General features: G+C 41.2%; 2 protein-coding genes across 5 annotated transcripts in view; both read left to right on the top strand.

The window, feature by feature from the left end:
- Positions 1 to 2,564, top strand: part of SGK2 (serum/glucocorticoid regulated kinase 2) — a 42,986-nt gene extending 40,422 nt beyond the window's left edge. For all 3 annotated transcript variants that reach the window (XM_033914765.1, XM_033914763.1, XM_033914762.1), the window contains 2 exons: positions 1,203 to 1,292; positions 1,645 to 2,564. In XM_033914765.1, coding sequence (XP_033770656.1) covers positions 1,203 to 1,292; positions 1,645 to 1,806 — 252 coding nt within the window. In that variant the 3' untranslated portion in view covers positions 1,807 to 2,564. The remainder of the gene's footprint in view (positions 1 to 1,202; positions 1,293 to 1,644) is intronic.
- Positions 2,565 to 8,061: 5,497 nt separating this feature from the next.
- The window catches only part of IFT52 (intraflagellar transport 52), a 39,121-nt gene continuing 34,276 nt past the window's right edge, over positions 8,062 to 12,906 (top strand). For both annotated transcript variants that reach the window (XM_033963104.1, XM_033963105.1), the window contains exons 1-2: positions 8,062 to 8,186; positions 12,703 to 12,827. In XM_033963104.1, coding sequence (XP_033818995.1) covers positions 8,169 to 8,186; positions 12,703 to 12,827 — 143 coding nt within the window. In that variant the 5' untranslated portion in view covers positions 8,062 to 8,168. The remainder of the gene's footprint in view (positions 8,187 to 12,702; positions 12,828 to 12,906) is intronic.

A 12,906-nucleotide genomic window follows, 5' to 3' on the forward strand; every position in this document is an offset into this window, starting at 1 on the left:
TATGAAGATATTAAATAGCAGCGGCCCGAGCACCGAGCCCTGCGGGACACCACTCGTGACCCTCCTCCAGTCGGAGTAGTGACCCTTCACTCCTACCCTTTGTTTTCTACTTGAATGTTTTTAACAATTGTATTACTTTTATTATATTGTACATAGATAGTGTGTTCTATGAAACTGTACCATATGCTGAAATTCTCAGTATTCTCCTGTTGTGAACCACCCAGAACTACTGGTTGGGTGGTATACAAGAAAATAAATTTATTATTATTATTACTTATTCCATGGGCACCATGCTACACTTATAGAAGATGCCTTTGAGTCCCTGAATATAGGCATACTTGCCACAAGAGAAACTGCTTTTTGGAAATGTTTTTGAACTAGCTGAAACCATTTGTGAAATTCACTAGCGGAAACAGTTACTCCCCTTGCCTATTCCCAAATCACCCATCTTCGATCTTGAGTCCATATCTCTCCTCAACATTTAGCCTCTTCCGCCTCCCCCAACCTTTTCCTCATCTGTCATCACACATGCTCTCACTCTGAGGTCAAGTGTCCAGTGCAGACAAAAATGGGCCACCATCAGGGTGGGCACTCAAAGTTCTCAAAGGCCATAATGAATATGCATGAGATTAAATGATTGATCTTTCTACGAACTACTTCAATTGTATGCTAATAGATCTTGAAAACCTGACAGGGTTGTGGCCCCCAAAATGTGGCTGCCCATCTCTGGTCTCCTTCCTCTGCAGAATGACCCACATGCTTACCATTCCAGTGCTTGCCTCGGCCCCCTCCCTTATACTCCTTAAATCGTGTCAGAAGTTGGGTGCAAAAGGATTCAATGTCCACTCACCAGTGGACCCTGATCAATAGACATGACTCCTCCTCTTTCATGCTGTAAAATGTTAAAGCACTTTTTTTTTTCTCTTACTAAATATTATGGCTATAGTGCAGTCTTGTACAAATCTAGCCCTACCATTATAATAGCAATGACCACAGGTCCCTCAAACCCCATACATGTGACACAAATTGCACAAAGAGTGACCCAATGATTGAAAACTAGGGACCTAGGAACATGCCCATCCCCTTATTTTCATACTATCCCTGCTCAGTTCAAGGAAGGGGAATCTGGTTCAGAGGCCGAGATGCTTGAATTGATGGTGAATTGTGTGAACAATTAATATAACTTGAATTCTTTCTTCTAGCTTGAGATAAGGCACCATGTCTTCTTTAGCCCAATAAACTGGGACGACCTGTATCACAAGCGGATCACACCACCTTTCAATCCCAATGTGGTAAGTCAACCAGGATTTGAGCTATTGAAAGCTTTTTGCCTTTGAACATCATTGCAAATTATCATGATGTTTTTGGAGGGCCTCAGGTACAGCCATGTTAACTCTGGATAACATTAAGATAGGACAGACACCTCAAACCCCTCCATTCCATAACATTTTTGACTAGTGAATTGAGTCTTTGACCTGGATATAATCATGGAAGCCATACATTCAGTTTGACTATAAACTGACCTTTTGACCATGATAGAGGAGTGTAGAAAAGATGTTTCTGCTGCCCACCAATTCGGCCTTCCTTCTGTGTTCAACACATAACACATATATATCTGAATTCTTTTTCATTGTGTATTTTCAGGCAGGTCCAGGTGACCTACAACATTTTGACCCAGAGTTTACCCAAGAAACAGTTCCAAGCTCCATTGGTCGCACGCCGGACCTGGCTACGGGAACCTCCAGTGCTTCAAATGCATTTTTAGGATTTTCTTATGCACAATCTGATGAGAACTTTCTAGGTTGAATGAAATAAGACATTTTAATGTAATATTTTTACTTGATAGGACTGTGTACCACTTTTACTGCTAAACTTAAGTGCAAAGAAACTGCTCAATGCACACTTAACTAGTTGCATAATTCTTTTCAATTTGCATACCTGCAAGGCAGCAGTGGTGCTGGAAGCCACTAACTAGTATTCTGGAAGTAAGTTATTGCTCCAAGTATCCATTTGAGCAAAAGCTTTTATGTGTTGTATACAACCAACGTCCTTTTAGGTTGAGGCTGCATTTGGAGGTGTAATACTAAAAATTGTGCTTTAAACAACCACCATTATGAAATCTACTCCTCTCTACCTCTTCCTCCCCTGCCCCAAAGAGAAAAAAAATCCAGATTTTTTTTTTCCCAGTGGAATTTTAAGATGACTGTTCACCTTCAACGCCCTCCCTCCTCAGAATTTTTAGAAGTTGGATATCCCTCTATTCCAGCAATAGACATGGACAAAAGCATGATTTGTAACTAAAATATATAAAATCTTTTCAAATGCCTGGCATCCAATAATAGCCATCCATGCTGGTTTTTATCTGAAAACAAGTGAAAGAAGCAAGTTATTTCAGCCCAAGCCAACTTCGACTGGAGTGAGCAGAACTATGTAATGCTATGATCCTTGGTATTGAAATGAGAAACCAGGTTCTTGGGTGCGTTTGTAGAACTTAGCGAGCTGAATGCTGAGAAAATGAAAGCTTGAGCTTTAAAAATTAAATAAAGTATTCAATGATAAACAAATTCAGGTTTTTTGTGGGGTTTTTTTTTTTTTAACATACCCGTAACTGTGTCCAAATGCATTAGGGGGACTACATTTTTTTTGGGCACAAGATATTTTCACTGTAAAGTGGCATGCCTCTATTACAGGGGTGTCAAAGTCCCTCCTGGAGGGTCGCAATCCAGTTGGGTTTTCAGGATTTCCCCAATGAATATGCATGAGATCTATTAGCATACAATGAAAGCAGTGCATGCAAATAGATCTCATGCATATTCATTGGGGAAATCCTGAAAACCCGACTGGATCGTGGCCCTCAAGGAGGGACTTTGAGACCCCTGCTCTAGTACACCAAGAGTATCACACCGACTATGACAACATTAACTTGTGATAAGTTAAATGTTCATGTACTGTATGTGAATTCACTCCTAAAGAATTATTTGGCCTTCACTTGTAGTTGAAGCACATTTTTTCTTTCATCAGTTTCTTAAAGTATTTAAGAACCTAAATATTTTACTTGGATGTCATCTAAGCGTACTGTCTCTTAGTCAATGTAAAGTACTGGAATATTATTTTTAATGTAATCTTCATGCAAATGAGGAATTAGAAATTGAATTTTAGTTGTTGCTGTAACATCCATAGGTAATCACCTTTGCATTACATCTTTATTTCCTATAATTTCTGTTAAGTGCAATATCCATGGTTAGATTGCATTTCTCTGTAGAAACCAACCCAAAGGTCTGCCAACTGTCTTATCTGTGCTTTACTCAGTATATATTAAATTCCCTAAAGGTCTTCTGACAATCCTGTCATATTTATCAGAACACAGGTACTGTAAAATAAAATCCCTTAGTCTGCAGGGAGCTTTATCGTATTCATACCTTCTTTCATGTAAGGTGCAGACAGCTAGCACTGGGCTCTGTTTAGGATTTTTTTTTTTCTTCTTGGCATGAAGGGGTGAAGATCTTTTGCCTTCACACATGCCTCTGTTGCACTGAAATAGCCTACAAAAGTAGTTTTGAGCTGTGCAAAACTTAGATGTGAATGGTTAAACAACTCCTGTTTATGGTATCAAAGCTGATGTAGAAATTGATGTACTTTGGTTGTGGAGAAGAACCATGGCATCTGTTTTAACATGTTAGGGTAGGGTTACCAGATATCTGGAAAAACCTAGACATGTGACCAGATTTCTAAAACAAGCAGTGTCTGGGTTTTGGAAAGCCCCGAGCTTGGGCCCATGTCGCGAGCCTCTGAGCATGTAGGTTGGGTAGGGGTGGGGCCATGTGTCCTTCATTATAAAAAAAATATAAAATCTGGTACCCCCCATGTTAAGGGTTGAGTTGTAAGGTACCCCAAAGAGACTGCTGGAAGCTTTAACCAAGCTGCGGCATAAGTTCTCTTTACCATGCCCTTGCATAGATTTTTCCCCACATACCAAGGTCATTTTTACCATGGCCAGAAAATCCATTTTTTTCCAATTAATGGTCATGGGGGGTGGGGGGGGGTTAATGGCTAAACAGTGGGAGTACTTGTGACACTTATTGTGTAGGTGGAATAGGTTTCTATGGTCCTCCTGCACTAATCAGTTAACACATCCATATTATAGCATGCTAATTAGTACTGATGTGCCCCCTCTGCAAAAAAAAAAAAAAAAAAAATATATATATATATTTTTTTTATGCACAAGGTTAGCATGTTAAAGCATTAGCTCTTAACTCATGGACCTCAGTAGTGCCATTCCATGCTATTAAACTTTAAGCATGCAAGACCCCTGATCGTCATTGGTCCCATGTAATTGTAATCATTTTTTATAGTAATTTTTACTTTCAATTTATAATATATTTAGAAAATAACTTATCTTTTCGCTACGCGGGTGGAGGTACGCACTCCCGCCCGCGTAGCGAAAAGATAAGTTATTTTCTAAATATATTATAAATTGAAAGTAAAAATTACTATAAAAAATGATTACAATTACATGGGACCAATGACGATCAGGGGTCTTGCATGCTTAAAGTTTAATAGCATGGAATGGCACTACTGAGGTCCATGAGTTAAGAGCTAATGCTTTAACTAAAGAAGTGAAAATTGTTTTGACCTTCTGCTTCTGTGTGGTTTGCTATAATTGATTTCGGAAGGCTTTAAGAACACTATAGCCACAGCGAAATTGTTTGACAAGGTTAGCATGTGCCAGTTTGAAATGTACTACAGGATGTGCTAGCGCTTACTGCAGTTTAGTAAAGGACCTCTTTATGCACCTTTCTTCTGCCTTCTCTGGAACGATTTTGGTTTGTGTTGCTCAAATTATTAATCTCCTGAAAGATTTCCCCTTAATTGTCAATGTCTTTTATATCTCTTATGTATATATTGATTAATAAACAACCTTTCATTCGTGATGGTGCATTTTTGTTTGTAATGATCACAAGTGAACGATGAAAGGTAGAGATGGCTGGCAAGCTCAAGCTTTCTGCTCACCATATGCTAAGCTCCTCCATGGGTATCTCTTTAACTGGCAAGGGTCAGGCTTCCTGCCAGTTGCTCAGCTCAACACTGTTCATCTTTTCTTATCAGAACGCATTTAGTGCTACTCTAGCTTCACAACTCTATGTACAACCTCTGCTCCTAGTACAACCTCTTTCCTTCCATCTTGGCAACATGCACTTCATCTACAGTTCACATCCTTTCCATTGACTATAGGCAGCATGGGCTCTAACCAGTGTGTTCTCCTCCTGCATTTACAGATGTGGATTTCTAATAGAGTAAGACCTGGCTACGGTAAGTGAAAACTAGAGCTGGAGCTTGCTTAGCTTGGCTATCGTGAGTCAGTTCCTAACTCATCTTCTAGGAATTCATTATCGCCTCTCTGTATGGCTAGAGAGATCAGAGTGAAGCAGCAGGAAGAAACCGGAACCTTATCCAGTCCACTAGTAGGCCTGTACTTATCGGTTGACGTGTGTTAGGCTTTAGTATCTGCATCCAATACTTTTGCTAGGTGTAATTCCCCCAAATAGAGCACTTCTGACAGTTATGGCACTACTCTTGTTGCCATCACAAAGCATGACTCGCAGCTACTTGTTTGCCTGCTTTTTACTACTTAGCATCTTCATTATAATAATAATAACTTTATTTTTCTATACCGCCATAGTCAGGCAACTTATAGGCGGTTCACATTGAAAGAAGGCTGGACAGTCAGCAAATGATAAGGAGCCTAAAATAGAATAGTTACATAAACAAGGTACATACTAATTTAAGTTCCATGGGTAAAGAATACATGAAAATTGGAGCTTCCTGGGAGATTGAATAGCGTTTACAGCAGGGGGGGGGGGGGGGGTTGTTCCTAAATTTTTGCATCTTCCAATTCTTACCCTAAATTCAAATCAGGTTTAAAAACCTTATCTCCTTTGCTGCTACTTTTAATGGTCACCCTGATACTTGATCAACCTTTCTAGCTTATGATTTAATTTTATTTAATATACCACCCTTCCTTAGACAATAACAGAGCATGGTTTACAAAATTACAATTAAAAAGGAACTCATATTCTTAAAGCAAAGGATAGCACAGAAGGAAAAAAGAGGCATATATATGTACACTTAAAATATTATAAAACATGTTTGCAAACTGTCTCATTAATAAACCCTCATGACACCAGAATCGTCCAACTTAAATGGAAAAAGCTTTCTCAAAAAAAGAATGTCTTCAAAAGAGCTCTACCTTTCAAATAGTGGGTTCAAGATGTACTACATTTGGAAGAGAATTCCAACGAGATGGTGAAATACAGCAGAAAGCTCTTGCTCTAGTTGGTTCATAATGAACTGTGTGAACTGAAGGAATTTGAAGATGCTGATTGTTTAAAGAATGCAAAAGTCTTAGGGGACAATAGGAACTTATAAGAAAAGAAAGATTATACTGGGCCATTGCAATGAATTGATTTAAAAGTTAATATAAGAATTTTAAATCGATTTTCTACAGGGATTGTTGCTCTAATCGGACAATTTTAAATTCTATGTCTGTCTTGTTTGAATATCTCTCTCCCATCATTTACTTTCTTGTTAATGATTTGTAATTCCTGTTTTATTTTTATATTCTTAACTGCTTTACTACTGTTTGTAAAAGGCATATATAAAACCTAATAAACCATGTATGTAAGCTAAACCTAATTAAATCTATGTCTTTAAAGAAAGAAAGTCAAGAATGACAAACTGGGGAGCTAGAGAGAAAAAAGGTGTGTAACGTATGCAAAATATCTGTGCCATTGAAAAAAGAAAATAAAATAAACAGGCAGACATGTTGGTTTTTCGGATCACTAAAACCCTTTTTTGGGGGGATTAGCTAAGTGCTGTTAGTGCATCAATTGCATGACTACTTTCCATGGGGTTTTAGCTGATTTGCGTGGGGCGATCGAGAGGGAAAACACGCAGCGAGTCATTTTGTGCATCGGCTAGGTAAAAGTGAGTGTTGCTAAAGCTGTGAAAACAGGTTTAGTGATGATTGCTGATTTTAGTGCATCTAGCCCATACACTTTATCTGCCTTCATTTTTCTATGTTTCACCTCCCTCAATTTTGGGGGGTGTAAGTTCAAAATCACAAGTACCCAAGGGGCTTTAGCTTAGAAATGGATAACTTTGCTTCTCTGCCTTACCGAGTCAACTTTCTTAGCTAAATTTTGGGTCTTAAAAAAAAAAAAAAGTCTTGTTCTTTAACTTTGCAATTTCAGCAAAGTTAGGGTTATCAGATGTTTGGATTTACCTAGCCATGGCCTCTTTTTAGAGGACTGTCTGCATCTCCAGATGGCTTTCATCCCTGTCCTAGCTAATCTTCCCTTTCCCCTACCTCGCTCTCCTAAAATGTGATCTTCAGGTGGGCCCGCAGCAGCAAGGTGCGCCTGCTGCTGCGGGCCTGCCCCAGAAGCTTTCCCTGTGGAGTGACTATCTATTTATCCATGGCTTGGATACTCCACAGAGATGGCCAGCCCAAATATTACATTTCAGTGAGGCGGTGGAAGATAGGGTCAGAAACAAGAGGATGAGAAGGAAGGACTGTCCTGGCAGTGGGCGAAGGGATAAGCACCCCCAGGGGCCTTGGAGGGAGGGATAGAAACCCATACCAGAGGGGGGTAGGAGGGAAGGAAGCCCTAAAAGTAGGTTACCATATAGTTCCAGCATGAGCTGGATAGATAGTGACATCTGGGTTTTACTTCCATTGAAAGTACAGACTAAAACTAGGGGGGGGGGGGGAGGTAATGGGGTCATGTGTCTTCTGCTTAGGCTGGGATACCATTTTTTTTTTTTGTAAAGTTAAAAAAAGGCTACAGATCTTGCAAACACAATACTACTCGTATGCTGCTACTGTAGTATTATGTCTGTTTGACTAACCCACCCTCCTCTTCCTCCCAGAATCCATTTGCACTCCCCACAGCAGCACGACTAGGCCCCGACGGCCATGTTGGCTCTCGGGCGCGCCCTGCCAGTCCTATCATGGCCGCCGCCGGCTACGTCACTCCGTCTCGTCAACGCCTATTCTTCGGCGGGGCGACGCTGCGGTTGCTAGGCGCGAGAGACGCTTGGATACCGCCGTTCTTTCCTATCCCACAGTGCACCGCGGCGCTGGCGGCGGGCGGGAGGGGTCAGAGAAGATGGTGGTCGACAAGGAGGTAGGAAAGACCTGAATTCGGGCCGAGGTTCCCTCTCTCGACCGTCAGGGGGGCGGGTTTTTGTAAGGGAACGACTTTGAAACCGGGGCGTAGTTACAGACGCCTCGGGGGGGGGGGGGGGTGCAGTAGCTCAGTCACACAGCCCCCTGGGGGAGGGGGTCCTATGTAAGGGCCCCGCCTGCAACATTTGAGGAGGGGGGAGGGGTACTCCCGCTACTTTGTGAATAATTGGGGAGGGGGGTGCTCTCTTTGAGAGTGCTTTCGACTCCTAACTCCCCTCACCTTGGGTTCTGCATCCCCAACCCTCTATGTCATGTCTGTCTGTCCAAGTCACATTGTAAGCTCTTCCGAGCAGGGACCGTCTATAAATGTCAGCCCACCTCTTTGAGAGGGCTTTCACCTCCTAACTCCTCTCACCTTGAGTTCTGCATCAACAACCCTCTATGTCATGTCTGCCTGTCCAAGTTAGATTGTAAGCTCATCCGAACAGGGACTTTCTATAAATGTCAGCCCGCATCTTTGAACATAAGAATTGCCGCTGCTGGGTCAGACCAGTGGTCCGTCGTGCCCAGAGGTCCCCTCTCGCGGTGGCCCCTAGGTCAAAGACCAGCGCCCTAACTGAGACTAGTCCCACCTGCGTACGTTCTGATTCAGCAGGAACTTGTCTAACTTTGTCTTGAGTCCCTGGAGGGTGTTTTCCCCTATAACAGCCTCCGGAAGAGCGTTCCAGTTCTCCACCACTCTCTGGGTGAAGAAGAACTTCCTTACGTTCGTACGGAATCTATCCCCTTTCAACTTTAGAGAGTGCCCTCTCGTTCTCCCTACCTTGGAGAGGGTGAACAACCTGTCTTTATCTACTAAGTCTATCCCCTTCAGTACCTTGAATGTTTCGATCATGTCCCCTCTCAATCTTCTCTGTTCAAGGGAGAAGAGGCCCAGTTTCTCTAATCTTTCACTGTACAACATCTCCTCCAACCCCTTAACCATCTTAGTCGCTCTTCTCTGGACCCTTTCGAGTAGTACTGTGTCCTTCTTCATGTATGGCAACCAGTGCTGGGCGCAGTAATCCAGGTGAAGGGCGTACCATGGCCGGTACAGCGGCATGATAGCCTTCTCCGATCTGTTCGTGATCCCCTTCTTTATCATTCCTAGCATTCTGTTCGCCTTTTCACCGCCGCTGCACATTGCTTGGACAGCTTCATCGACTTGTCGATCGTAACTCCCAAGTCTCTTTCCTGGGAGGTCTCTCTAATCTCTTACCTTGTGTTCTGAATCCTCAGCCCTATATGTCGTGTCTGTCTTTCAAAGTTACATTGTAAGCTCTTCTGAGCAGGGACCATAAATGTCAGCCCACCTCTTTCAGAGTGCTTTCGACTCCTAACTCCTCTCCTCTTGGGTTCTGAATCCCCTATATGCCCTGTCTGTCTGTCCAAATTACATTGTAAGCTCTTCAGAGCAGGGACAGTCTATAAACATCAAAATGTACAGCACTGCATACGCCTTTCAGCGCTGCATTATATAAGTGATTACTAGTAATAGGGAGGCGGGGAGCGCCCAGCGCCCCTGCCTCTTTGTCCATAAATATCAAAATGTACAAGTTCAATTTATTTAATATGCCACAAATATTTAAATTTTAAATAAAGTAAAAAATGAAATAGGGTAGGAAACCAAATAATAAAACAAAAGGTAAGATACAATTGAGAACATGAGGAAAGAGGGAATCAGCAGATTACAATAAAAATAAAAAGGTTGGGGAAAGGGATGAACAATAATGCAGCCTTTCAGCACTATATAAGTGATTTGTAGTCATAGTAGGGAGGTACCCAACCCATTTACTCTAAATGAGCAGCTCCCCACCCCGAGGAATCATGTCCAGTAAAGGCTTCTGATGAAGTGTATGCACTTGCAGCAACTTTTCTGCCAGTTGAAAATGTGTAGATTTTATGGGTAATAGATTTGAAAATGTTCATCGCTGTAGGTTAATAATTTTTCCTCCCTCTCTGTTCTAAAACACGAGAATACCGTTTCTTTACTGAGCTCAAACACACAGAAAATAATTTTACAAAAGGTGGGTTAGGCTGCGAAGGCCGAAAAGCTAAAATGGCTAGCGCTCCTTAGTCTAAGTACCCCAAAATCACTAGAAATCATTTCATTTCTGTAAAGAAAGTTAATCCTGTATTCCTATACAGTGGTACCTTGATTTACTAGCATAATTTGTTCCAGAAGCATGCTTGTAAACCAAAATACTCGTATATCAAAGCGAGTTTCCCCATAGAAAATAATGGAAACTCGCTTTGATACTTTCCCATCCCCTGAGGCCAGCGGCGCTGCTCTATCCCCCCCCCCACAAGCATTGCTCCCCATGAAGGCCCCCCCCCCGCGATACGGCACCCTCCCCCCTGAAATCTGGCACCCTCCCCCCCGCGATCTGACACCCCCTCCGCCGTGATCCGGCATCCCCCGCCGCTACCTGATGTCCCCCAGACCCACCCGAACCCGCTTGTTACTTTCATCTGGCCTCAGCACCAGCACAGGCATGTCCTGTGCGTTGGTGCTGGTGCCCGAAGATCGGCCTCCTCTTCTGTGCTGGGCCTTGAGCATCTGCGCATACTCAAGGCCTGCGAGTTCACGCTCTCTCCGAGATTCTCGGAGATCTCGGAGAGAACGTGAACTCACAGACCTATATACATACTAAAAAACTATATACATACTAAAAGCTATATACATACTAAAAAAGTTTCCCATGAGTTGGTGTCTTCACCTATTACTGTAGAAAATTGTTAGAAAAAAAAAAAAAGCTACATTTTAAACTGATATGAAAAGTTAAATACTTTTGTGCGTTTAAAAATGTTCCCATTCAGTGATGGTACAGTTCAAACCATAGCTCTATGTCTTTTTTTCTGATCTCTCAATTAATTTACTGTAGCTATAAACATTCTAATTAAGTCCCCCATTAGCTAATATTTTAAGACCCGGTAAAGATAATTGACAATTCTCTATTAGTTTGCAATATTTAAAGATTTATTACTGTATTAGCTTAACTGACTAAAGACCAGCAGATACAATGGCATTTTGTATAGCTCTTTGCATCATTTTTATGTTCATTACATCAGCAGTTTGCAAAACTATTTCACAAAAGGGCAATTTTTATGTTTTTATATGAAGTATCTGTGCTTCCTTGTAGCCTACATATTCAAAGAGAAATTCTATATTCTGCAGTGTTTAGATGTATTAATAGAGACAAAATGTTCTTCATAGGTGATATCTCCTGGTGCTATGTATATATACAGGAGGAGGCAGAAGAAAGTAACCCCCTAGAGTATTTTTGCTGTTTTTTTTAAGCAACCACTTTGAATTTCAACCAGAAATTTTACATATTTATTGAATCATCATACTAATAAAATTGATTCTGGAAGAGATCAAACCGGCTATGTCACTCGAAGCCCAAATGGTGAAGTTATGACTTGTCTTATTTTGGTCACACCATCAGAAGAGAGAGAGATCATTGGAGAAGGACATCAAGTTTGGGAAGATTGAAGGAAACGGGCAAAGAGGGCAACCTGCAATCAAATGGCTGGACAATTTGAAAACAACCTTAGGGATGATGGTGGAGAACCTTTCTTTTTAGATCCGCAATTCATCAATGCGTTAGTATTTGAATACGAGTCGATGTTATCTAACAACTTTTAATTATCTTAAGTTGTGTTGCTGCTACTGACATTTTAGCTTTTCTACCTAGTGATTTTTGTGTATTAAAGTGTTTGAGCTAAAATAGTAAAATAACCTAATTCAAATTATATAGTACAATTAATAATGTGTCAGAATTTCACTATGAATGCTCAAAGTGTCCACCCTCAGCTTTAACATAGGCCATCATTTGGGAAGTTCTTAACACCTTGTCGATAAGTCCCTATGGCAGGTTGTCCTAGGTCATCTGCAGGGCTTAATTGCGTTTGGCGATTGTTTGAGGCTTGTGATAGGCCTCCAACATTGTTCCCAAAACAAAATTCTACGTCACTGTGATGAGAGAATGACATGGGGACTAATTTGTCTCTCTCACTCCGGGATCTATCTTCATCCCCGTCCCATCCCTATCAGTTCTGTGCAGATGAGGACAGCTTGGAAGGATGGGGCAAGAATGGATGGGACAAATTTGTCCCCGTGTCATTCTCTATGATATTAACAATAAACTGATAACCCCAATTTTTTTCCCAAATAATATTAGTTTTTCAGTACAGACGTTATTGAACTCATAAAAATTGCTGGGTGGTCACTCTAAAAAGTCTGTAACTTCGGCTTATTTAGAGGTAATCTCATTGCACTGGACACAAAAATGTAGGTACTATCAACACATAAAGATGTAAAATTTCACCTTGAAATTCCAAGCAGTTGCTGAGGAAACAGCCAAAAACTCTATGGGGTTGCTTTTTTGTTTTTTACTGCACCATGGACATATGTATGGAAGGGAAATTTTGGTGGTAGTAACATTGTGCATTTAATAACATTTTTCTGCAAGGGAGCCATGGAGAAGGAGCTTCGGAACATCATTATTTTTAATGCTTCCAAGAAAGAGATTTTTACTACGAACACTGGATACAAATCTTTACAGAAAAGGTTGCGAACCAACTGGAAGATACAGAGGTGCGTACTTTTTTGTTTTTTTTAGAGTGGCTACTTCCCCAGCTAATAGTGTGACTATGGAAAAAATAAAGAATGCACA

The sequence above is a fragment of the Geotrypetes seraphini genome, chromosome 11 (genome assembly GCF_902459505.1).
Source record: "Geotrypetes seraphini chromosome 11, aGeoSer1.1, whole genome shotgun sequence".
In the NCBI taxonomy this organism is placed as follows: domain Eukaryota; kingdom Metazoa; phylum Chordata; class Amphibia; order Gymnophiona; family Dermophiidae; genus Geotrypetes; species Geotrypetes seraphini.